The sequence below is a fragment of the Melopsittacus undulatus genome, chromosome 5, assembly GCF_012275295.1.
Source record: "Melopsittacus undulatus isolate bMelUnd1 chromosome 5, bMelUnd1.mat.Z, whole genome shotgun sequence".
In the NCBI taxonomy this organism is placed as follows: Eukaryota; Metazoa; Chordata; class Aves; order Psittaciformes; family Psittaculidae; genus Melopsittacus; species Melopsittacus undulatus.
In genome coordinates, this window is record NC_047531.1 from 85,308,573 (window position 1) to 85,335,882 (window position 27,310).

Here is a 27,310-nt window from a genome sequence, read left to right on the forward strand (position 1 = left end):
AAGCTCATGCCTGCAGAAGAAATACAGGTTCTTTTTCAGGCACTGCAAACGGAACCTTCAGGAAGCATCCAAAATTCAGAGTGATTGGAAACTCTTGGTCTCTTTGACAGTATTGTTAACAATGTGGCAAACTGTGGCACACAGGAACGGTATAACAGAGCTGAACCGTGCATCTTTGTGGTAAATGATGCTCTGAAAGCTGAATATTTATGTGAAATCACACACATTTATGGAAAAAATCACAGAAGAAAAATGCAAGAGGGCTCTTAAAAAGATGGGATAGCAGCACCATGCCTTTATGGCCCATTTTCATTGTCTTCCCTACGTAACTGTTGCTGGCCATCACTGGAGACAGGGTGCACTAGGATGACTTTTGGGTTGATTTTGTGCAGCTGCTCCTGCATTCTTGCATTATGTTAGCAATAGATGTAGACAGAGATCAGCTCTAATTTGTTTTACTTACCTATGACTTGATACTGATGGTAACACAAGTCCTTAAAATAGACATGAATATATAAAGAACATTTATTTTATATTCTACTCATGTTTTATATGAACTTGGATCTTTCAGCTGTGTCTCAGTAATCACAAGAAATCAGAGAGCTGTTTCGTGGATGACAGAAGTGAGGAACTGAATTGATGAATTGTCAGTGCCAAACATAATACAGGATAGAGTTGAATGAACCTTCCAAAACAGCTCGTTACAGAGCCCAAAATCCAAAGTCAGTGAAAGTAATGGTGAAGGGAAGCTGGACCCTATCCAGTGCTACTTTACTTTCCAAAATGATTGAAATCTGAGAAAAAAAAGAACCAAGAAGAAACCTCAGGAATACATTTATACGGAAGTGCTCCTCTCCTTCAAACCACTCTATTTGCATATACGTGTCTCTCAGTAGTTAAATTGTGTGACCCAGACATCTCTGAAACTAGACATCCTCAAGGAAATGTAGCCCCTCTGTTTCTGAAGGTTAGCGTTTCATGCACCTACAAAACATCATGGATACATGAAGGGCAGCATTTAATTTGCTTTTTAAGAGGATTTGCACTCAGATCCATAACTTCTTTCTGCAGTGTTAGCATTAAACAAAACAAAATGGACTGATGTTATCTTTTGTAAGAAAGAAACTAAAAGGACAAACCAGCTGAGATCCTGATCAGAAGTACTTACTCTTTGGCACGGCTGTAGATACCAGCCACTCCCAGTGATGGCACCAGGAGACACAAAGTGATGACATCTTCCCATCTTTTCATGCCAGCAATCTCTGCGGTAGCCAGAAGGAAGTGCGTATACTCTATCTACTACACACTGAGAAGCTCTGTGTCAGGCTGAGTCATATTAAATACCCTGTGAAGCACCTGACAGGACTGATACTCTGCACCACACCCTGATGCAGAGCTGCATCTTCAAAGAGCAATCCAGCTCTTCACTTGCAGAAATGCCACCCATACGCAGAAACAAATAATGACAAAAGGTCTAATCTGAAAGCCTGGCATGCTCTGAAAGACTTAAAACCTCTTGTTGCTGTGTAAGAAAATACACGGCACATATACTCCTTTCTACGTCTCTTTTACCTATGAGAAGTGGATTACAGTAATTTAGTAATGGTAAACAAGACAACAGTAATATGCTCCAGAACCTGATCTTTCAGGACCTTTGCTTCCATCATTCCCACAAAACATAAAAAAAGACATATATGCAAACATGTGGAACTGCTAATAGTTCAGATATAAACCAGGTGTTCTTAGGAAATCACTTCTAGAGGGAAATAACAGCCAATAGTCAATTTTATCGTATGAAATAACTCCTTTTTAGTAACACAGAAGTCAGTATATAGTCTTTTCTCAAGTAAAGCTTCAGGTGAGGTGTTTTTTCTAAATGCATAACACAGAACATTGCAAAGCTGGTGCAGCTTGTGCTTAGCCAGACAAGCAAGGGCTTGATAGACCAAATTTGCTCAACCTTTTCATCTGCACGCTTAATCTCTTCAGAGGTAGGTCACTTAATGTACAACACTTTCCAAGCTTCTGGAGGAGAAATAACTGATGACACAGATTCTGTCCCCTGACATCTGCTACTACATCACAGGTAAGACTATCTCCAGCATCAAGAAAGCCTTCCAATAATCTACTCCCAGTGTAAGTCAGGGTAGAACAAGGTATCACAACATGATTTACTCCAAGTGTGGAGAACTGACTTCAAAGTTTTATCCTATCTGCTTCAGAAAGATAGGCTACAGGTGGGACTGTATGTATTTACATGGTGTCATAACTTAGAAGCAAATTCAGTCCTCCTTATCTCCCATTAGTCACTCCATGCCTGTACAGTTGTTTGAAGATACAGAGTGATATGTAAGGGCTAAGTATTTGACTGATCTCTTGTTACCAGAAACTGAATCTGCTACAAAGAATGAAATACTTTTCATTATCCTTCCCAGCCAGGAAGGCAGGGCTGCCATATTCAGCTCAAGGTCATCACAAGAGTTACAACAACAACTTCACTTTGACACAGTGACAGAATCGAAAGCACAGTCAGTGAACCGCAGCATGACATGGTGATGAATTAATCAGCATGTATTTGTTTCTTGTTATTTTCCTACTTGGTTAATTTTCACTTACCTGAAGGTCAGAAGCCCAAGTGCCTCCAGGGGGTTAGAAAATCTCCACCTCCTCAACACAGTATACATTTCTGATACAGTCGTTCGATCCCAACTGGGTGCACTGCCCAGTACCAGAGGAAGGGAGCAATTCTGATTATTGCAGTAGTAACGATAAAACCATAAGATTCTTTTCTGTTGCTCTGAGAGTCTGCAAGAAAAGATTAGAATCCAGTTTGAAATTAAAACCACCTGGAGCTTTGTGTAGCAACAGTTATTGTACAGAGGGGCCAAGTCATCCACTACACTGCTTTTCGGCTAAGTACGTGTTTTCCTTGGGGTAGGGTATCGTTTCCTGCAGACCAGCTTCTATAAGAAAAGTGATACTTATACTCTGGATCTTTCAGCCTTGGGTCATATAAAAATGAAGTGTCAAAAGACACACATATATGGTTATTTCACTTTCCAAGCACTCTCATTTTTCTTCTCTACTGTTTCTGTTGTTGGTGGTGTTTGTTTGTTTTTACTGGGGTTTTCTGACAAAGAAAAGCACAGTTATCACCAGACAAATTATTGTTACATCCATCTGCTACACATCATCTCTAATAAACTACTGTAACAACTAGACACACAACACTGCAAGCCATAGCTTTCATTCCTGACTTTGTTTTGACTGTTGAGTGCAGGTGTGTCTATTTTTAGTGTATTCACATTTAAAATAAGGTTTAGGCACATCCATGCACATACACAAGAACATTACCCATGTGAACACACACAGTGATTATCCCTAACACAGACAGGAGTTTGCAAAGGGGAAAGAAAGCTCCTTGCAACTTGTGTGTCTGTCACAAGGCCAAGCTTACCAAGCTTCACTGTACTTACTTACAGAAAAGGATTCAATACCAAATTCCTCCTAAAGATATTAGACATCTAAATGACATTGATAACATGGCCAGTCCTCACATCATATTAAATCCTAAGGCTGATTCTCCTTAATTTGATATCAGAGCCTTCAACAGCAAGATTGGAGATTGCAAACTGATCTCCAGTTCACACAAATCATTATTGAAACCAAAAGGAACATCAGTGTTCTTGGTCATACTTCATCAGACTGGTCATACATCTACTTATGTCCATAACTAAATGGACCTAGATATTTCAGAGCAAGGTGTGAGAAACCTTGCTGAAGGCAGTAAGCAAACAGCTGTTTTTCGGTCAAGCATTTCCTTATCCAGATGTGTAAGCAGGGCTCAAAATCCAAGTGTTTACATTCTTTTCAAGTCATCTTTATATTTACAATGTTTTGGGATATTCTTAGCCAAAAAATATCTTACCCCTGCTCTGTTGAGACTGTGGCTTTCACAGCTCACAGCAATGAGTTCCTTTGGCTCTGCATGCACTAGAGAACTTTGCTTCTCTGCAATTCTAAACTGCCAAGCATTTAGGAATGGAGAATATTGGTACAAAGGATGTTTTTTACTGTCACAAGAGGGAATGTTTATTTCATTCCTTTAGGAGGATAAGCTCATAAACATATGCAGAAGATGAACCTAACTGTGATACAAATTCTGTCAGGACTTTCAGTAATCATCTCAAGGAAAGTGTCATTTTGGTAACCACGTCAAGTAACAGCTTCAGAATTCACAGCATGTCTATTGTGACAATAGATGCCTTGTGTGAAGAAGTCACACACAGAAAAAGAGATAAAAGTAGGTCTGAGACTTTATTGGCTGTCTGGCAATCTTATGCATTTGGATGATATTCTGCAGGACAGCTCAGCTAAACGACCCCTTTTATAGATTGACTTTAAACAGAAATTTAAGCTTTCAAACAGCATCTTCCAAACTAGACAATCTGTTGTTCAGATTAAAGCAGCTAAAGCCTCTACTCAGCTTGCAAAGGGAGATAAGAAATCAATCCTTGTATCAGGTTTTCTAAATAACAGATTTCTCTGTCTGACTTCACTCCAGAGGCAATGCCATTTTCTCTTTCCATGTTTTAAAGATCAGAGACGGTATGGTGTGGGTTTTTTTAGTTTTGGATATTAAACTTCTTAGTTGTAACACATATAAGAGGACATTTAAGATCAATGGTAGAAGTACTTTGCATACATACAGCATCTGAAGATTGTTATGCTAATAAGGACATTTCTTTGGCTCAGTAGGGGCAAGATGTTTATGAAGCCTCTATTGATAAAAAAGCAGTTTGGTTTTTTAGGTAGAACTGTACCTAAATTGCCCTCCATGTAACAGCTATATTAAAATATATAGCTCTCTTCTCAACACAAATGAAAACAAAGTTTCAAAACTTAAATAATTCAGCAGTTTTCAGTTTAAAAGTTTTCATTAATCCCTTTAGCTAAATGAAGAAAACAGCTTCTATGAAAGCTTTGTTAGCTGGTTTTAGTTATTTCTTTTGTGGGGGGAAATGGCAAATATGAATTTAAATGTTTCTGGGTCGATTTTGTTGTTCATGTTCAATACTAAATCAGAACAAGACAAAAGGCAAAAACAGGAAAAAGCAGCAAAGCTAGCAAATGGAAACTTCTGTCCCCCAGCACTGATTCTCACTTGCAAGTTTCTCTCCTGTGAACAGACTAGCAAAGTGTACAGCATCTCTGCAATTTAGACCTGTTCCACTAGTCCCCCTTCAGAAGTAGCATCTCTAATCACAATTCACAGCAACACTGCACTCATGACTGCTGGTAGGCAAACTAGATTCTGGTCAGATAAGTGACAAAAAGATGAAAGAGTGGTAAAATAAGAAAAACAATGAAGGAAGAAAAGAAAGATGGCAGAAACAAGACTGCCATCTTCCCGACTTCAAACCAGTCTCTGATCCTTAAGCTGGGAGCCACAGCTCACAAGCAGGCTGTATCACATTGGAAGAGCAGCCATTACATCAGATGGCTAGTTTCCTGGTCTATATATTTCAAATGCTGTAATCCTAAAAGGAATCAAAGGCTCACATCTGAAATGGTTCCAGAAGCCAGCCAAAGCAGCTGGCAGTAACAAATGAATTCACTGGGTCTTGGTTCCCCTAGTCTCGCCTGGTTTGGTGGTGTTGCCAAAGATCATAAACCAGCATACCATGTAGGGCTGTGAGGAGCACAAGAGCCATATGGTGAAGTTAATTTCCTTCAGTCCCATTGAACTTTTCACTAATCAACAGCCAAAAGATGTTGGCTGATCATGGTGACCAGTGATCTCAGCCAACTACCAAAGACAGGGGTCTGACAGTCAGCTACTGGGAAGGACACATATCTGCACCAGCTACTGGGGAAACAGATGTCTGTGTAACAGGAAGAGGGCCAATTATATTATATATATATATTATTATATATATTATACATATAGCTGAGCATACTAATTTGCCTCAGTATATAGTGTGGTTTGTTTTACCCCATCTTTATCCTCTTTCTGTGAAAGGTTAAATTTCCATACTTCTTTCCTTGCTTGTAACTTGACACAGACTGTTTTAACGATCATTTAACTACAATATTTTCACAAGACCCAAAGATTTCTTGCTTATGCTGATATAGACTTAATGACATCACCTGAAAAACGTAGGCTTTGAATGAAAAATTAGTTTATTTTCTAAACTGATAAAATACAATGCCACCTCCAGGGGCTTATCTAGGCTTTGCTGCAATCTATTCTCTTATTTAGAGGTGCTACCACTCAAACCAACCAAGCTAAACTCTCTCAGAGGAAAATCTTGTTTTTCTAGAATTGGATAATTGTGATCAACAGGCTAAGTACAGCAAGCCAAGAATCAGCAGGGGTGGCTGGGTACAACTTACAGCAAGACAGAGCATATCTGCGAAAGTCTTGTAATATGCTTCAGGCAGTCTTCGGTTGGCTCTTCAAGATCACCTCTTCTTTCTTCAGGTTCAGGTTTTACGAACTCCAGATTAGTTTCTGGACAGTCAATCTTTATTTGAAAACAGAACAACAAAAAGTCAGAAGTCCTTTTAGCCACATATATTCTCAGATACAACCGTCAGAAAATGATCTGTTGGATTTGTATAGGAAGCATACAGAATATGAGGGAAAGAAGAGGGGTTAATTCTTTGAGGTTGTTCACTGTTATGCAATATATTACTTAAATATGCTGGTGATAAACTCAGCCCATGAAAATCACTGGGAGCTTTGTCACTAACTTTTCTGAGAGAATTTCATCCACTGTATTTCAATTGTATACAAATTGTAAGAACTTAAAGCTGACATAAGTTTTTCCTTTCTTTTTTTCTCCTATCTTGATTTTAAATGAGATGGTTCTTAAATGAAAACCTTTCATTAATGTAGATTCTCTTTTTGTTTTGCCTTTTTTTGTCTATAGAAGTAGGCATAATTCTGATCTATACTTTTGCAGTGTAAGAGATGGAAATTAGATTCCTGATTTCACTTCTGGATGTTAAGTTTTATACATATTCTGCAGCATCTACTAATTTTTCATTTCTTACATTTATATACAACTGTCAGAAATTTAGGAAAATGTTTTTAAGATAGAGAAAGAAAACACTGAAATGGAATTAAAAAGCCTGAGGTGACTGATAATCTAAGTATAAACTTCACTAAGAATTCAGGTTGTTCTTCCAAGTTCAGCTCAGTCTGAATCTCCTGTTTGGTTTTTTTTATGCACATCATAATCATTTGTACCTATTTTTTTTTAATATACATATTAGAACTGCATTACTTTTCTAAAGGTTAACAAAGTTATTCCAGACAAAATGTGTCTTGTCAGTCAACATCAGAAAAGCTCTCTTTATGACATTCCCAACATGTTCACAGATTATGATACTGTCACATGTATGGGAATAACTAAAAGTGAAGAGGAGGGAACGAGCGATCCTCCTGTTCCGTTTCTGTATAGAGATTACAAATTAATACCCATTTACTGTCACAACTGCCCTTCATTATTAAAAGGGGGAGCTATTTTAAGGCACCATCTTTGACTCAAGTTCTCAGACTAGAAAATTCCCATTTGCTCGTCTATTAAAAATAGGCTATTTTTAGGACAGCTTCATTTATCTGTATTATATGCTTTTACACTTATTTCTGAACAGCAATTCAGCTTTTTAATATAGAAAACAATTGGCTTTGCTCTTGAAGTTTCCAATTGCTAATTTAAACTGGAAAGGTGAAAAAACTACCATGCAGATCTAATGCATTTGCAATACTGCGAGCACCATTCTGCCCAGAATGAGTGGGTGCTCAACATGTTGTCATCGAGAGAGAGCTATACTGATGCTTATTGACAGCTGCTGTAGCCAGCTCCTTTACAAATCCTTTATGCTACTCAGTCTAATTGCAAGCTGTATGTTATTTCTACAATGGCATGCAATTCAATAGAACTCAGAAAAACAGCTCAGATTTGAAAAGACAGTAATAAGTCAGGTATCAAAGTTATTATTTTGTGCCAAAAGTGTTTTTGGAACCAAGATTATACCCCAAAAAAATTACTCTTTATAAACGTTCTTTAGCCCTCAGAGGTGGTATTCGATATGGAAAGTATCATACATCTTTGCCACTGTGCAGAATTACAGACTTCCATCCACTAACATTAACATACTCTCCCTGAGCAGCTACAATGGAAATAGGATGTTTAATTTGTGAGGTCTTGATGAGCCATGGGAACAATTCTTGACTTTTGTTAGAAAACAACCTTTTCCTTTGCTTTCTCGCTTTCTTACCTGCAGTGTTACTGAGGTTGGTGTATCGGTACTGCAGATGCCTGGGGTAATCATCGTTGTTGTAAGTGTGCTGTACAATGTCATGCTAAGTAGCACAGTTCCATGAATAAGCCGCCTGCAATACACACAGACTACTGCATTAGGTACTGGAGACAAGTTGAACAGGGTTTACTGATATTACATCAAAGAACATGGAGCTGGATAGCTTAAAAAACAAGCAAAAGAAAAACAAACCTTTTATCTTTATGTGTCTAATAAATTTGCCTAGTTAAGTAGAGGTTGCATATTGATGGCCTCACTGCTCTAGTCATATCTGTGCAGCTGCAGGGATCATGACACAAATCATGCTGCCAAGACACCCTAGGTCAGCTCTGAACTTTACCACTGACTTCTTGTGTGACAGGATTTGCCATTTAAGTTAGGTGTGAAATAAGGATAATACCATATTTCTACCTCAAGGTTTAATTTTGACAACAAATATATCAAAGATTGTGAAGTGTCAACACACTGTGTATGGTGGAGAGTGGTATGAATTTGTTCCACCTATTGCAATCTTGAAGGATCCTTGCTGATTTTATGTGTAGATGGCAGGGAAAAGGGAATATGATATCAGAATCTCCAAATAGCTGAAAGGAGTTTGAGTGCGGTAGTTTGTCCACATGTGCTGCATAGGGGATTTTGGACAGATGAAGGATTATGGTATGAAGTACCAATCTGAGAGCTACATGTACAAAAGTCTTATCAGAAACAGGCATGCATGTGGTCTGCAGATAAGAAAACCAGCAGGTCAACAAAATTCAGTCTAGAGAACTGGAATAAAATCAGAAAGCTCAGGTATAAACTCTAATCATAACTAATCCACTCAAAGTAAGAAAATAGTACCTGAACATAGGCAGATGCAGGACCCTGGACTTACCCTGCAATTTGTCCACATCTTGATGCTTAGTGAGGTCAGAAATTGTATTATGTTCAACTTTCTTTCTTTTACTGACAAATAATTTGTACTGTGATCGTTCCAAGCACTGCTCTGTCAAATCAACCAAGAAAATGAGCCAAGATTCTCTGCTGCCCATTTCATCAGAAACAGCAAACCACGTAGATGAGGTTTGAGTAAGCAGCTTTTACCTGAGATGAAGATGTCAGATGGAATGGAGATAGAAAAAGGAGCTGTGATGTGAAAAAGATAGTACTTTGGGGAAAGCAGTTGTGTGATTTGAAGTCTTCCACAATTAGGTCACTAATGTGAATGGGGAATTAATCAGTGGTGATACAACGCTGTTTTTCTGTGATGTGTCCTCGGATGACCTTTAATAAATGAGTCAGATTTCTTGAACCACTCTTTTGTTGACAGAGGTTTACATCATAATTGGAACTAATTGGCACTTCTGTTAAAAGGCAGAGGAGTAGCTGAAAACTGAATGAACACAAATACTAAATTACCCTTTTAAGCCCTCATTACTACTAATCACTTCCATTTGTACTCTAAAACTACAGTGGGCTTTAAGAAAGAATACATATAGTGAATATTTTTCCTGGGAAACCTGTATAGACAGATACAAGAAATGCCACAGACCTCAGAGGCACTGTACATATGTGTTTAATTGAGGCATTTCCCGAGCTCATTATTTCAACTCATTTGCACACAGTACAGATGTGGCCAAAGACTTTCCAGGAGGATAAGGAAGAATAAGATAAGGTGTGTTCTGAGAGTCCTAACTGGAGAAACAGCAAATAAAGCCAGTCTTTGCTTGACTGAGAAGACTTCACATGTTAAACCAAATGACAGGACTGTGAGTAAAACCAAGGATATTAAACTACTTCAATAGTGCAGATTTGTTTTGTAGAACTAGATACATATTTATGCCTTGTAAACAGAGCAGCCTAATTTATATATTATAAATAACTGAACAACTTATGTATCTTCAATCAGTAAGTCAGTCTTTGGACTAAGCCTAGTCTGTAAGCACAGGAGGCATGTTTAGAGGATGTGAAAAAGCATCGACAACTGTGACATACAGCGTGTGTTTTTGCAGCATAGTTTTCCCTAGTAATCTCTGGGACACTGTGCTAACATTCTTCAGGACTGGGTCTGCTTCTGAAACACACAAATGTAACAGTAACAGCAGCCACACAGGTGAATAAAACAGTAAAAAGGTGCATCATTGTTTGTAGAAAAAGAAACAGGAGAATATGCAGGATCCATTCATAAAAAAAGGAGGTAGCATCATGAACGTGATAGCCATAACCTTTATAGAACAGACAAATTCCTCTGTGTTACCTGGTTCTGTTGATGAGCTCAGACAGCTCACTCCCTGTTCTGCCTGCCAGTTTTCAAACCTGTAGGGTGAGGGTAGTGATACTGCCCTTTGTAAAGACTATATAATGATCACAGCCATAGACAATGCCTTCCATGTGACAATTTCAGCATCAAGCACATCAGAAGGTGAATAAACAGCTGCTGTTCTGTGCCTACTGCCATTTATTTATGTATATGCTCATGTAAGATCAGGGCAGATGGAAAGCCCTAGAATTACACAGATACCCAGCTCTCATTTTTTACCACAACTAAAATAAGCTTCCCACCTTATTACAGAAGAAAACACTTCTATTTAAGGACAGCTCAAGTTTTATCCTAAATTAACAAAATCAAACTGTGTTCTGAAGTCACATGGAACACATCCCTCACCATACTCAGCAAGAGGAAATGTCTGTTGCTTGCTCTGCTTGATTTGGAAATTCCAGTTCAAAATAAACGGTGGTGTTAGAGTCAGCCAAGTCAGAGCAATGGGCAATGTGGGGGACATTACAACCCAAGAAACTCTTCACACTTCTTGAAAACACATGAAAGGAGTTTGTATACTTTGTATGTTAAAACAAGTTGGTTTTCCCTCATCTTCAGTTCAAAGTAAAACAAGGAATAAGAGTGTAAAAGAGAGAAGCAGCCGTACAATGACAATAAGCATTTTGGAAGAGAACATAGATATCAAATTTACAGAGAGGAGTCCTTCAAAATACAATGTTCTTTTGCCCTAGGGCAGTCAAAGATCAAGATTCCTAAGTAATATCTGTGAATAATCCAGAACTGATGATTTTTTTCCCCCTTCTCTTTTTAACATAAGCCACAACCAGATCAAATGGAATTCCCATGGTTTTAATCAGAACAATGGGACAGAAATGAGTAACAGTATTTTTAATGTCTGACATTTATTTTCCTAATGTTTTAATTTTTCTTTCTTTTTTTTTTTTTAAACAAGCATCTGAATAGAGAAAAAGAGGCCACGCTTTGTACTCCTATTTGCTGACCCTGAGAAGAATGGCTCAGTGACCAACTGTGACAACAATTTGAACAAGGATGTTTGATGACCCAGGCAAATACCTCAGGGTTACTGGCTTCTTCAAACAGCTTATTTCTGTCCTTTCCCCTGTAAATTAAATCCTAGACAAGAGAATGTTAAGACTTTTCAGAACTCAAATTCAACTCTAAGGAAAGTTTTCTTTTGAGAAAGTGTTATTTACCAAGTTAGAAATGTTTTGTCAAAGATTTTCTGGTGAGATTTCTTTAATCTCTTTATATACGTTTACAAAGTTTGTTCATTTAGGGACCCTAATACCATAATCTCTGCAATAATATATGGTATTCTTGACACATCAGCATGACATTATAGGTACAAATCTTTTCATGCTACATACTTTCAAGTTAAGAAATGCTCTATTGAAAGAAGTCTTCAGGTTTAGTTCCATTCCAGCTGCAAGGGTAGTGAAGCTGGCTTCGCTGCTAACAGTTGATGCTTTCCACAAAGTTTGTGAATCAAGTAAGAGCCTTTATCAACTTTAGCATTTTTATGGAGCAGAAAACGGCCTCTCAAAGTCCTACTGTTGCTTCTCAATTACTTCAACTGATAGTATTACCTATTAAGAATTACCTGATAGTTTTAATCCTGCTGCTGCCTAAGCAGGCAACAATAAGAGCTAGTTTACCAAAAAAGTCATCTTCCAAAGGAAAGGAAAAGCAGGCTGGGTCACTGTTCAGATATTTTCACATTTCAGGGCTATCCTTATTTTTAAACCAGTCAGACTATCAATTGTAATCATGGTTAATGAATAATTCTGTGGAGCTGTGGCTGCCTGAAAGAGGAAAAAGCATTTAGGCTTCTTTGTGTTGGTAATTACTGTAATTGTAAATGACACAGCTATCATATTAAGGGGTGTTGAACATGCTGTTCCTAAATCATTCCTCCCCAACAACCGAACTTTTATTTCTGCTCTGAAGGGTCATTTCAGCAATGAGCTCTACAATTATACAGCAGATGAAAGAGAAGTGGCCCTTATCCCCTTCATCGTGCTGATTGTGTGTACCAGGAAAGAATAGAGCCATTTTTCAGGAAATTTTCAAATCAGTTGGTGTTTTACCTAATGCAAATCAACATGCTTGCTCCAATGGCATATATTGATTATATATACGTATATATATACACACATATCTATCACAAGTGGCTGAAGATCTTCTAAAAATCATTCCCTTGGGATCTGAATTATAGAAAGCCTCTACAACAGGGGTCCTCAAGGACAGTATTCTTGTGCATCCCAGTTACCTGCAAAGGTACCCAAGTGCTCCCCAATTAAGTTATTGCAATGCTCTGCTTCTGACTATACTCAGAACATGCCAGCTTGCTGGGGATGAGGACATCTTAACACTTCACCTCAAGTTAGATTCTCAGTCAAGATTTTCTCTCTATTTTACCCCTAAGCACCAGGATGGTAGAAATACTCAAATATAATGCACTTAAAAAAACCCCAAAAACACACACAATGGAAGAGTGATGTGCTCTACTTCAGACTAACTACGTAAGAAAAGTCATGAATAAATTGCCCAAGCAATCCTTGGAGCAGAGATTTGATACATGTTTCTTTCCTTCCTTCAAGCTAAGTCCTCTAATCATCAGGACACAGAAGAATGCTCTCCTTTTCTAAACAGAGTAATCTTGAATTTTCTTCTGAAAGGATGGAAAAAGCCTCTAGCCAAGTCCAACCTATTTTTTAGTATTTCAAGCCTCTCAGCTTTAAAGTTCAGTGGAACCCAAGGTCTTTCAAACATAGTAATTCATACATGCAATCAGATTTCTTCGGTTTGTTTTGTTTTAAATGGTGATTGCCACCATATGGGGAAGTGGATGGAGATGTCTCAAATGAGGAAAGATTTACAGCTTAGAGATGGATGCTAGTGCTTAAACCTGCAGAGCTTCAATGCATCCATCTATTGACCAGAGGGCATGCAGGGCTAGGGTGTCTAAAAATTCAGAATCATTATAAAGGCTTGTTTTAAATTTAGATGTCTCAGTCCTACTCAGTCCATTTAGAGCACTGCAGACAATTTACCTTAGATCCCTGTTTATGCATCACTACAGAGACACTAAAGGCCACTGGCATTGCTAAACCACTGTTACATTTTGTGCCGTATAGAAAGAAAAGGTTAAAAAAGAGGAGAAAGCTTCTAAAGTGGTGTGTAAAGGGGAATGTCCTCATTGCAGCATTCACTAACTGTCTCACTTTGAGCAGAATGAATGGGTGAGAGATCGGAATGCAGGCTGGAAAAACCCCAATCATTGTGAACAAGAAGCTATGCTGAGAAGGGTTTTGCAAAGCTACAGGAATGGGTACAGCAAGGCCTTTCAACAGGCCCAGGGAACCTTATTGTTAAGTGTTACACAGTTACATAAGCCAGGTTTAAAAGCAGTGCATTGGAAATAAAGAAAAACTTATGGATGAGACTTTTACTGTCACATCAAGAGCAGTTTATTGTGACTGTCTCAGTCTTATTACAGGAAGGTCCTGAAATTAGTATTTCTGTCTTTTTATACTTCTCCCAAGCTGAGTGCAACACTATTCAAGCATGGTCTCAAGCTAGAATACAAAACTGAACTTACTCTTTTGAATACAATGGGGAGCATGTCCAAGCAAGCACTTCCGTATTTTTAGAGGTACTGTTAACTCCAAGTAGTTTTATCGTCAACATAGTTTCCCTTGGAAGAGCCTTTATTCGTAGAGGAAAGTTGATTCTAAAAGAAAATGAGAAAAGAGAAAAATAAAAGTTTTTAAAACTGAGCATTGTTACCCTGAGTTCTACTTTTTTTTAGATGCCTTAACACAGATATCAAGCTATACATTACAAGAATTGCACTCTGAAGGTAATACAACTGACAGATCCCTTCAATACATTGATGAGTACTGCTAACCATTAACTTGGGTCATAGTACTTGAGAAGAGGCATATAAAATGTCATTTACTTCAGTGGCAACAACTAGATCTGACAAAGACAGGAAAAGCTTTGTTAAACTTCTGCTTTAACATGACCTTGTCAATGAGGGAATATTTTGGAATAAGCATTCCCTAAGGGTAAATTATAAACCAAGAGTTATTTGCCTTCCTGTGTCTTCAGAGGATAACAGAGGATCTGCATAAGGGAAAATTAGCTTAAGATTTCGCTCCTAGTCCCAAATCTGTTGAGATTCTATTGGTTTCAGGGAAGTTTCCTTGGATGCACTGAGGAGACACTTAAAGAAGAAGGTAAAAGGTTTCCAGCTGAAACACTCAAGTACTCCAAATCAGCATTAGTGTCAAAATTTTAGATGATCAGTTCTAAACATGTGGAAATTATTCAAACTTGCATACCTCTTTCTCTTTATAACAAAGCAAGACAACAATTTCCCACTCTTTCTGGTTAACATGAGTAGAATTGAGAAGGAATTCTCGACTGTCTTCCCACATGTCCCTATTTATAACTTTCAGCTCTGCTTTCCCTTTCTCATGCCCTCTACCTCACTCATAGTTAGAAGCAATTATTGGGAAAGTGAACTGTTATACATGTTATATAGATAGCTTGTTCTGTCTTTTTCACTTGCAGGCAGACAACTCTGCCTGTGCTACATAAAACTGTTCAACAAGGAGTTATACTTTAAAGCATTGTTAAATCTGTGAAGAGACTAAAAAATTGAGACATGCATTTTCTAATACAGAGAATTGTTAACACTCTGAACTTGGAGCAATGAAAAAACCTCATAAGACCCCCACTGCAGAAACCAAATGCTTGCCAGTGGTTCCCTAGAACACAATATATAGTATTTCCAGATGTACATCAATAGGAAAAGAAGCTGGAAACTTTTACAAGAGTTATAGTATGGGCCAAGGATGTCCAATATTTCCCTTCCAGTGACATGTGATACACAGAGAAGGGGAATAGCTGTATTGCTTTTAAGCATTTTGATTAATGCTCATGAGCTTACCCAGTTGGTATAATCCTTTCTGACCACATGAGGCTCCATCAAATGGATGACTAAGAAGAAGGAAGAGGAAATGGAACAGTGGCCAGAAATAAGACACTCTGTGCGTGAACAAATTCAACAGTAGTTGAGAAGAACAGAAGCTACTCACTGTGTTATTCATGGATGTTAGAGAAAGTTATACAGCTGGTTTTAAAAGGCCAAGGGCCCAATATCATAAAAGCACTCAACACAGGAGTGTTCCAGGGCAACCCAGGCTTTGCCCTGAGAAAGTATAAACAAAATAAGACAGGCCAAAGAAAATATGGAGAAGACACAATGCCAAGAAAGTATCTGAGGCAATGAATGGTAAGCTTAATGTTAATTCCATATTTCAAGTCTGTAGGTTTAACATAAATTACACAGGATAGAAAAAAGAGCAAATGGTGGAATAGATTCAGAACAACCAGCTAAGGCAAAAGAAATAAAATAATTAAGAGGTCTCAGTCACTGAGAAATGAAACTGATGAGAAAATAATTCAAAAGAAGCCAAAAATGCTCATAAGCAATAAAATCTTTCCTCTACACTTCAATTATATCTGCCCATATGTACCAGAAGATAGTACTTAACCAAATTCTTGGACAAGGTGAAAATTCATGCAGCACAAATGGGAAAGATCCTGTTCATTTTTTAACACAAGGACAACAGTTACTTCCCAATTATACAAAAAATTGAGGGTTCAACACTCAGACTACCTACTCAACTGAGGCATCAAAGTGCATAATAGGACTAATCCGGATGCTTAGCAGAAATTACCTATTTTGTTTCTTAATCATGGGGCAGACATACTATGATTCCTATATCTATTCAGGAGTGCTGTGTAAGAAAGCTATGCAAAATATTCAGTAATGAAGAGGTGTAACAGGTTTGACATAAAAAGGTCTTCCATCTGAGCAGCCTCAAACTGTTTTGTGTCTTTATGGCTTGGCTTTGCAAACAAAGATTTGGGAAGAGCTTTAACCACACTTACTACAAGCACTATGACCAAGGGTTGAGTGGGATATGCAAATCTGGTTGAAAAGGGTGCTTAGGCAATCAGGAAGTGTCCAACCAGGACTGTAATCTCTTGAGTAATCACAAGCTACTGATGTGCTGGTCCGCCCGCATGAAAGGTTGGATCTGCAGCTTCCCATGCACCTGATCACCTACTGATTCGACCCTCACCTGCCCATACCAACAAGTGAGAGCAAACCCTTCCAGCCTGTGCTGTGGATTGTTTAGGTGAGGTGCAGCTTGCACAGAACTGGCCCCACTCTTTACACCTGAGGTTTAACTGCCAGGCCTGGCTCGCTAGGATGGTGACAGCAAAGTCCGCAGGTCATAGGTTTTGTAAGTGTGTCCCTCTCTTCAATGGGAGGTCATACAAGGCTAGAAAAGCTCCATCAGCACGGGTTTGAAGATAGGAGCTTTCCTTCTCCTCTGTTCTGAGCAAGACTGTCATGACTGGTGTGAGGCTACCATCTGTGGGCTTATGACTGAACGCATCTAAGTCAGAATCCCACCTAGACATAGCAATACGGCAGTGCCACTGGTGCCTCGATGGGCTCACGATAGCGGTCGCTCAAGACTGACTCAGGAGATGACAGTTTTGTGTCTTAGGTAAAGGCAAACAGACATTCTGAATTGCGCTCTGCATATTCAGATTACTTGTAGCCTTTGTTCAATTATAATGCAATCAAGATATTTGCAGATTTGGAATACAATAAACAGTGAAGTAAAATACCAAAACTGTCGAAGATTGTAAATATAAACACATCATGCCCAAAAAGCTGGAAGAATACAGTATTACCACCAAATCATTAAAAACTGTGTACTTATTCTTTCTCATGTATCACAAATAGGCTTTTTGTCACCCCACTGCCTTAAGTTAATGTAATTTGAGTGTATGCTTTGCTTTTCAATGGAATTATTTTGCTTGAAGCAGACAAGCAGTTAACAGGCTGTTGGTAACCTTATTCTAAAATTCCAGTCTCAAACTAAGGTCCTCATTTTAAAATAAATTTAAATAACATTTAAATTTAAATAAAAAACCCTTGCCACAACAGCCTGTGTACTCTAAAAAGGGAACTCTTAAAGAAACATTACATTACTACTAGAGGTGTACCCAAAGGACAGAAGATCTCAAAAAAGGATAGAAATACAGTCTTTGGTTGCATCTCCTTTCATTTCCAGTATGCCTCCAATGAGTGAAAGCCATTCTCTTCCTCTGGCTACCCTACTCTTTTCTCACTCCCATCTCCCCATGTATTCACAGAATACTCTGAATTATATGTATCTAATTTGCTCAGAAGATCCATAATTCAGATGTGGGTCTTGGTTTTTGTTTGTTGTGTTTTTTAATGTGTAAAATCTGTCAGACAAACACGCATCAAACACAGATGCAAAACTTACTTCTCATTCCAGTCAATCAGGAAAAAGAAAGATCTTTTAACTGGTATATTTTTGCGTATCTTCACTTGACATATTGTCTTCCCAGCATAAGTTAGTGAACAAGAAAAAGAGAAAACTTTGTAGCTACAAAAAGGAAAAGGAAAAAAAAGATTAATTGCAATGTTACCATGTAAATGCAATGCACAATAAATCTGGGGCTAAATATTCAGAACCTTGGGAAGATCTATCCTTATGAAAAAGGAATTAAAGTAATAAATCCCATATTAATGGGCATCTGCATGTATTTACTTTGGCTTGAATGTTTGGGTTTTTTTATATTAGGAGTTCAAGAAAAGAACTGAGACACCTAGATTCTGTTCCATGCTTTTGTAATTAAGACTAATTGATTTTTCATTATTACAGCAAAAGGATGTTTGGACACAAGTTTTGAAGTGTTACAACTTGCTCACCATGCAACTTCAGTCAACAGTTAATTACTTAAATACTTAACGTTTTCGATCTGTAAAAAACAGGTTAGTACTCAAGGGATCCTATACATTCATTGCAACAGATGCATTAAAGCCTTCTGTGTTGGCGTTCTTCAAATGCTTTACTAACTTCCTTCACATGCATACTTAACTGACTACCTTCATAGTGTAATTTGGGTGTGGGACTGTTAGTTTCATATTCTTATTGAAATCTTATAAAATTTTAGGCAAACAGAGGAATAGGATATGATTAACTGATTTTCTTACTTAGTCTTGCAACTTCCAGATCTTCCTGCCACTCTCAGCTTTAGACCACTTTGTACTCAGGAATGATGAACAGACTCAAATCTGAACAGGAAATGTTAAGCACTTGCAGACTGGAGGTGTGTAGCTTTGTCTTAGCTACACAAATGATGTTTGAACTCTTCCAGAAGAGATCTCTTAAATATAGCATCTTTCCTCAAGAGTATAAACATTACAAACAGTTGGAGGATAGTGCAGGAAATAATGGGTTTTAATACAATTAAATGATTAATCATTGATGTTTAAACAGAAGTATTAATACACAATATACAGATATGACTTGTCTATATCTTGACTTATACAATGCTTCAGTTGCCTGAAGTCAAAAAGGTTGTAAAGAGTGCATGTGCTTCAATCTATTTTAGGTTTTGTAGACCATTTTGCATAGGTAGTCTCCCTGTGAATTCAGAGGCATGACTCTATAGTCTTGTCCCCAAAGTCACTTCTTATCACCCAGGTGCAGATAGGAATCTGCTTTTTTGGGGGCTGTAGAAAAAAGTACAGCCAAACACCAAGCTAGCAACATTATGTAATTGGCAGCAAATAAGGCACATGTGCTTGGAATTTAAATCAGATAAACCAAGAAACTGATAAAAGAAACAAGAAGAAATAAAATGCAATAAACAAAGAAAAGTAATTAGTTTTGCAACATTACTCTGCACTTATAATGTCTGTACCTATCTTTTTCACACAGTAAGACAGGAATAAGAAATTGAGAGCATAAATATGAAAACTGACAAAAAGCCAGTCCACAAAGCGGAACTTGAGACGGATTTGACAGGACACCTGCATGACTCTGTAAAATGTATGACAATGCACTCTCCCTTGCTCCAAATGATTAAAAGAAAGCCATTTATCACATAATGGTATGTGTAGAGAAAAACCCCAATGAGTCAGACAGTGAGGGATGTCAAAATTCTAACACTCATAATACATATACATATGAAGGAACATATATTAAAAATATATATTATCAATAGCACCAAGATCATGAAATGTGACTTTCAGGAAAGGGAAAATGAAAGCTGTGACATAGCCAGCACAATTCAGCACAATTCAGGCAGTGTAGTAGTAAGAACAGGGAGCATGCATGTGAATGAGGCTAGTAGAGTATTTGGGGAAAGCAGGTGTCCGAGCATCAGGCCCATGCCAGCTATGAATATTGGAATAACTGGAAAGAGAAATTAAGGAGGAAGACAGATTCTTATTTCTACATACTTGAACACAGCATTCAAGTCATCAGTGGCCCTTAGACCATATGTAATTTCACGTTTTTCTGGTAAACCATAAAATGCAGGGGGAATGGTATAAGCATCTGAAAATCAGCATGGTGACCATAGTCCTGTATTTATTATCTTAAGTAATGAAAATCCTCTCAGATTTTTATTAAACTGCTAATTACATCTAATGCTGTACACTCTCTTGCTCACTGACTAATACACCCACTTCCTCAGCCTCTAACGTTAATATAGGAATATCACCAAAGCAACAGATGTAGTCTAGTATATGTGAAAAATACATGATCTAAGAGACAACACCTCTTCTTGTGAACACCCGCTGGATCTCCTCCTACCTGTTCACCCAGGCTTCTGGGATGTTATGGGCAGCATATACAGTGAAGCTGAGCTGGGAATCAAGGCTGACATCTGCACACAAAGGGCTTTTAGGTATGCTGGAAAGCTGGAAATTTGCATCAAAGCTGCTGCTGTAAACATGGATGAGATAGGAGATGGCCATGGAGAGCTCAGTCAATGCAGCCTTTATTAGTGCTGAGAGGAGGGAAAGAAACTAAGGTTAGCAATAGGTCATTTATAAAGAATCATATTTATCTTAAACCATCAGTTATAGTTCTGAAATGCTTCCTAATAAAATGTAATTAAAATGACATAACCTACCAAGTGAAGCCAATTAGCCACCTGTGCTTCTCAAAACAGCCTTAGCTCATTTCAAAGTAAGCATTTTAAACTACAGCAGATTAGTGTGTGCCTCAGATACACCATTTTAGTGTGTTAAATTTTGTGCTAGAAAGAGTTTTGTCATATAGGTATTTTGTAATTTCAGCAGCTAAGTAGCTACTTAGTTCAAGGGAACTGGCAATGATGCAGTAGAACAGAGAAAAGGCACTGGTTAAATTTTAAGACTATAAAGCTGTTGCAACTGTATGCAAACGAGTCATAAAACATATACAGTAGCATCCACAATCAAACACCGTCAGCATTCAGATGGTCATAGACTGGTGATAACATTATGCAACAATGAACACTGAAATATATATCTGTATGGATATATGTGAAATGCAGGCTGTACACTGCATCATATCACACTTTTACTTATGTTATTTCCTCTTGTTTCAGCTCTGCAGTGCTCTTTTTCTGTAATTACTGGCTTTCATCCATCCTGCCTCTCTCTGTGTTTTTGGAGCAGCTAGGGATTGCCTGATTGCCAGCTAAATTAAAATCCTCAGCCCTGGCAGCCTCCATCAAGTAAAGAGAGCTGGTACAAGCACTCATTTCTCAAGCAAGGGACAAGTTGAGAGAGAGTGTCAGAATACATTGGATCATTCTATGATCAGGATGATTTGTCTTCAAAGACCACCCCAGATTCTTGTTTTCCCACACTTCTAACTCATGGATTTCACTATGATCAAGAACATACTCTCCTCCTGTTATAGTTCTGACACAGTGAAGCTGGGGATGCCCCATCCCTGGAAATGTTCAAGGCCAGGTTGGTGGGGGCTTTGAGCAACCTGGTCAAGTGGAAGGTGTCGCTGCCCATCGCAGCAGCTTGGAAGTAGGTGGCCTTTAAGGTCCCTTCCAACACAAATCATTATATGAGTCTATAACATGAAAACTGAATCATTTTAGAAACTTAGCAGGGTTAAGAAAACTCAATCATGTTACTCTCTGTGCCTACTTTGATATCTAGAACATATTTTAATCATCTTTTAATCTATTCTCTTTAGTATTTTCTTCATTCATTATCCTCCACCATAATCATTTTGAATCAGCCTTTTGTTCAAATTTCTCCCCCAGAATACCTTTTATTCTCACACCCAGGTCTCTTGGACATGTAATAACTTAGAACCTTCCAAACAAAAGGTTTAATTTGCACCGAACACTTTTATATTCCAAGGAATTACCTGTGATCATATACATAAACCCGTCTTAAGAGGTGAAGAAGAGCACATTAATAGACTATTAGCTGAACCAGTATTTCTACTTTATCTGAAAAGTACTATGCTATTTACATGAAGGAAAAACAGCTACTTAGCAGACTTCCTGGCTCCAATTTGTTCCAAGTGGCAGACAGGTAGACATAGTGTAATAGCAAACCCCTTATTTATGCAAATTGGCCTATTGAATCCAATGATTGCTGAGTGGAACCTGCTCAGCATTTACTCCAGAAGAGATTGAAATGTAGTTCAGAACCTGTGCAAACTTCCCTCTGTGTGTTGAAACATACACTTTGGCCACAAGCACTTTTTATGCAACCCGTGCTCTAGGCTGCAAGGTAATGCTTCAAATTTTGGCTCTGAAACAAGAGGAAATGTATTATATTTCAGATAAGCCACAGAGAGGAATCCCACAAATTCTGCCTCAATTATTTATAACATGCTTCAGTGTATCAGTGGTGAGGTGAAAACGTTTCCTGGGTGTCAGGGACCTGCACACCCAACAAGACATATGTGGCTAGATGAGACAAGGTTAAGTCTTCACTTAATTGTAAGACAAGGTTCATGAGACTCTGCTGAAGGGAGCCTGGAAACGTTTGTGTTTTTAATCCTCTGCCTCTGAAGTTTCAACCTTTTCCTTGTGGGCTTGCAGGGTCTGTGCCTGACTGCAGAAATGGAACTAGTTTGGAAGCTGGGCCTGGGAGAATACCAACTGTTCATTACAATGGCAGGGCTGAAGACAGCAGTGGAGCAATCAGTTCAGCTGCCAGAAAAGGGAGACAAATGGAACTTCAGCTTTATTTATCAATTATTAGGAGGTTCAGAATAAACATATTGTCAGGAACAGAGTTCCTCAGTGTAAGCAAATATCAAAGTATGACCTGGACTACAGCTGCAGGATTTATTACTATGTTCATTTTCTTAACTTGTCAGCTCTCATTTTAGAAACACTCTGGTTTCTGAGCCAGTGAGCCCTTCCCCATCCTCCCACCCCCCATTTACTCATTAAGCCCAGTAGCAATTAACTAAATTAGAGGCAAACATCTTGGGTAGTCTGTAAATGTCCATTACTCACAAAAGTTGGTCAGCATCTTTTCACTGTATTTTTATGAGCTGCTGAATAGGATTTGGCATGCTGAAATTATATTGCCCATTCATGAAGCCAGAGAACTTTACTGCTTTTTATGATGGTTATGTTTAATAAATCTTAGATGAGAAAGGACTACAGTGTTTCACTGATTTACATAGCACAGGCTAGAGACTTCCTACAGCAGATTCACATCTTCAGCTGTGACAGAGTTTATTTCTAGAAAGGTGTCCCTTTGTCATAGCCAATATCTAGGAGACAATGAATACACCATAAAGTGAATTGTGACCAAGTTTAACAGTCTCACAACCCAAACCGCCTGATTTATTTCTGGTGTGAAATTATTTGGTATCACCTTTTCACCAAAGGTGAGAAGAAATGAGACGTGCAGAAATTACATGAGACCAAGGGAAGTGAACTTTAACCACAGCTGCCAGATACGCTTATTTCTGACACATGTTCCTTGTACATGAAGTCTGAAGGAATAAATTTCACCCCTGGTGAGAAATAGAACAATCCACACCATTCCTGAAAGAATCAATGAATATACCTGCAGGTACCTTCAAGGTTTAGTAAGGAACATACTATCGTATTCCTTATAGAAAACCATTTATCTTATTTTTCTCAGTCCAGTTTTACAATTCATATATTATTTTAGTGCAGGACCTTCAACAGAGTAGGTACTTTGCTGTTATTGCAGTTGCAGCTGATGCAAATTCAATACATACTGAACATGCCCTCTCTGACTCTGTATGCACATTTTCTCTGGGTAAAACGTGACAAATATCTGGTTGAACAGAATTTGGAATGAAATCTTAAGACCATTTTGACAACTTAAAGATATCTGGGAGAACAGGAGCCTTATATTGTTCTTTCCCACTTTTTTATCAGGGAGATAAAAACCAGCAAGATCCTAAATACAGTTTAGGTTATACACACACACACACACACTCCCCCCTATAAAAAAAACCCTTGAGATTTAGGTGAGGTGCTAAGCAGCATTAATTAGAACATTATTACAAGAAGGAAAAGGCAAAACATTACAAGTTTGTAATGCAAATGCTGATCAGATGTGGTTTCCAAGACCAACATTTACCATATTGTTTCTTCTTGCTAGTGGAAGAATCTTATGAATTATGCCTTGAAGGACACTTAAAAATATTCTGCTGTCCTGGTATCAAAAATGTCTCTGGTACTGGATGTTTTACAAGGCCTTGATCATTTCTAATAGTTCTTTTTTGAGAGCTACTGAGGTTGCAGTTATTTAAACATTGGTCTTGGTTAAAAAATGCCGCTGGCTTTCAGAACGTTACAGGACGGGACACAGCAACAACTCAGAGGTAAAAAGCCACGCTCAGATTGAAAGCAATGCAGGAGACATGGTGAAATGCAATCTCCTGACATTTTTCCATACTCTGAAACAAAAAAAGGTTTTTCCAAAACAAAACCACAATGGCTTTGTGCTAGGAATAGAAATAAGTGGAGTTTTCAATTTTATATGCAAAAACCTTCAAAAAGCCTTTCATTATTTCCCCTTTTCAACTCTCTGTAGTGGATATTTTTATGATCAGGTCTAGAAGCAACTACCAAATTGCAAGCACAATTAGTGAACCTTTAGAGCCTTAAATCTAATGCTGACTTCATTAAATGGATCACCATCAAGGTATCAGATTTCTGTATTCACTCAAAAAGATCCTAAGTCACCAATTCAGCTGGACCAGGCTGCTGATTCATTAACAGCAGTTTGTGGTGCATTCCAGACTTTCTGGGATGGGTCCCAGAGAACTATGGATCAGATTCCAAAAGCTGATTATGTCTGATCCAGTGAAATCCCCGCCTGAAGCAGCAAGGTTGTAGACACTGTATAAACATTAATTCATCAGCTTTTGAGAAACATGCATGGACTCAGTTTTGTATCCGCTAGCAGCCTGCCTTTTTGCACCCTGGATTGAAGCAAATTCCAAGGCTAAATCTCTATTGACGTGAATAATCTTATTCCTTATTTTCTGGGAACACCTGATGATGCAGGAAAGTGTTAATGTCTAGAAATGCACATTGTTCCTCACATTTAAAAAAGAATAAAAACATCCTTTGAGTACTACTAATCTTCTAAGGAGTTCACACAGAGGAAAAGTACATGATCCAGACTTAGCCATAAATGGATAAGCACTGTTCTATTTGCAGCAATGGAATAATTCGGTCTACAGAGGTAAAACTTAACAGAGCCAGTTACTGCAACACTAAATCAAGGCTAGATATTTTGAACAGAGTCTTTGACTTGCTTAGTCCATGGTGAATGACTAATATTAAACCTCTGCTCATCTCTTATTAAAAAGAAAGATCAAGGCAGCTTCTAAACAGATTACTGAGTAAGGTTTTAATTTTGATAGTATTCTTTTTCTTTTTCTCTTTTATGGTAGAGAAGCTACAATGAAGAAAACCAAAACTCTTTTATGATACTCAGGGTAACAGCTATCACCTGGGGGAGAAAGAAGAAAGGAAAAATAAACTATTAGTTGGAATAACTGGCTGCTGTTCTTGCTGTTCAAATTCGATCCTATTTTCTTCAAGATAAACACAAGAGACAGAAAAGAGCAGTACAAAAGGGAAATACAGCCTGTCTCCTCCTCGGCTGTCAATGCTGACTTCATTTGACTGTGCTCCTACAGAAAGCAAAGCACATGGGTTTTTAGCTTCCCAGAGACCTGGAAAATATTACCAGTACTGAGCTACGGTAGTGATTTTACTTTACTTTTTGAGTCTCTGGCCTGCAAAGTTTTGCATGCCTGCAATTATAGTCAGCTAACCATACTGAAGTACATCTCTTGAGGATCAGACCTAGGTTCCAGCAGATCAGATTTAGTCATTACTCTCGTGCTTTTATTTTATCAGACATTCTCTTAACACCAGCTTTGATATGATGGTTAGACTTGTTAGCCTAAGTTTAAATATTCTGCTTGCTTTTAGAAGCTTAATAGGTGCAAATATAAGGAATGTAGTATGTTAAAACATACATGAAATGTATCATCAATGCACGTGAGAGGTGAAATTGGATTTTGGTTACCTTGGACAACTTTGAATAGAGGCTTCCCCCCAGAATCACTAATGGCCTGGCAAGTTCTGACTTGCAATCAATAATCTGAAGAGTCTAACGTTACATTACCTAAAGGACTCTGCAATTGTTATGAAATTAGGGTGTGCCAAGAACAAACAGAAGCATCACACTTCACAGCTGAAGTTTTCCTGTCATAAATAAATAGGTAAAGAGAAGTAGAGAGGTAAAACATCAGATTCCTTTACTGTTATTCCATAACTCAAGAAATTCATTGAGGAAGCTGCTGATACAATCAAGTCCAAATCTGGAAATCTCTTTAAGTAGAGGAATGTTTTAGATCCTTTCCAGACAGGTTATCTGAACACTGTGCAGGGGACACATGTTTCTAAGGTAGATGTTGATTAGTAACTATTAATCCTTTTAATGTTCAACAATTAGTTGTCCTTAAGAGTGTTAATAATTTTTCATGGGATAAATTACTATATCCAAGGGAGAAGAATCCTACAAACTGTATTTACTTTCTCCTCCCTTCTGCACCTGCGTATTCTCCCCCCATTCCCCCCAGCCTTCCAGCTGCTTAGCTTTTCCTGGCAGCTTACAAATATAATTGCTGCTTCTCTGTTTGCTGTTCATGAAGTCGAATAATGGTGAAACAACAAGCCTGGCATTTGGAATCCTGTGTTTCAACCACTTCTGTGTTTGAGACTACTGCAGTCTTTGTGGTTGGTTCACCTTTTTGCCTCTCTAAGCATACTGCAATCGACAAAAGAAGGCAAATAAAGAAGAGAGGAGAAGAAAAGCATCTCAGAGGCCACTTTTTCCCTCAAATAAAACAGAGACCCCCTTTCCACAGCCACTCCAGTGCTCAGATGGAAGGCCTTTTGAAAATGCCTGCATAGCACCCCCAGCTGCCTGTCACAAGCCAGCCACATTGGGGTAGAGCAAGACCCATGTCCCAGCGTGGCCATGCCCAGTGGGAACCCAACACAGGCATCTATGACAGTCTCCTGCACACCCATCAGCCTGCGAGGTCCACCACAGTGATGCTAACAGTACTGGCCATCAACCAGTGAGTCTAAGCCAATTTTAACTGAGGAATGAAGTACAGCAGCATCTATTATTTTGTCCATTACTGTTAAACTACTTATGACAGTGTATCACTTAAAACACTATTTACACAAAAGAGGCAAAAACTAAAGACTAAGGAAATACTACATTTCATTTACATT

At 38.2% G+C, this 27,310-nt stretch overlaps 1 protein-coding gene across 1 annotated transcript in view; it reads right to left on the reverse strand.

Moving 5' to 3' along the window:
• PIK3C2G (phosphatidylinositol-4-phosphate 3-kinase catalytic subunit type 2 gamma) overlaps positions 1–27,310 on the reverse strand; it is a 185,241-nt gene that overhangs the window by 113,535 nt on the left and 44,396 nt on the right. The window contains exons 12-17 of the mRNA XM_034063146.1: positions 20,341–20,536; positions 17,998–18,120; positions 14,214–14,345; positions 8,290–8,404; positions 6,397–6,527; positions 2,617–2,805 (exon numbers count right to left, since the gene is read on the reverse strand). Coding sequence (XP_033919037.1) covers positions 2,617–2,805; positions 6,397–6,527; positions 8,290–8,404; positions 14,214–14,345; positions 17,998–18,120; positions 20,341–20,536 — 886 coding nt within the window. The remainder of the gene's footprint in view (positions 1–2,616; positions 2,806–6,396; positions 6,528–8,289; positions 8,405–14,213; positions 14,346–17,997; positions 18,121–20,340; positions 20,537–27,310) is intronic.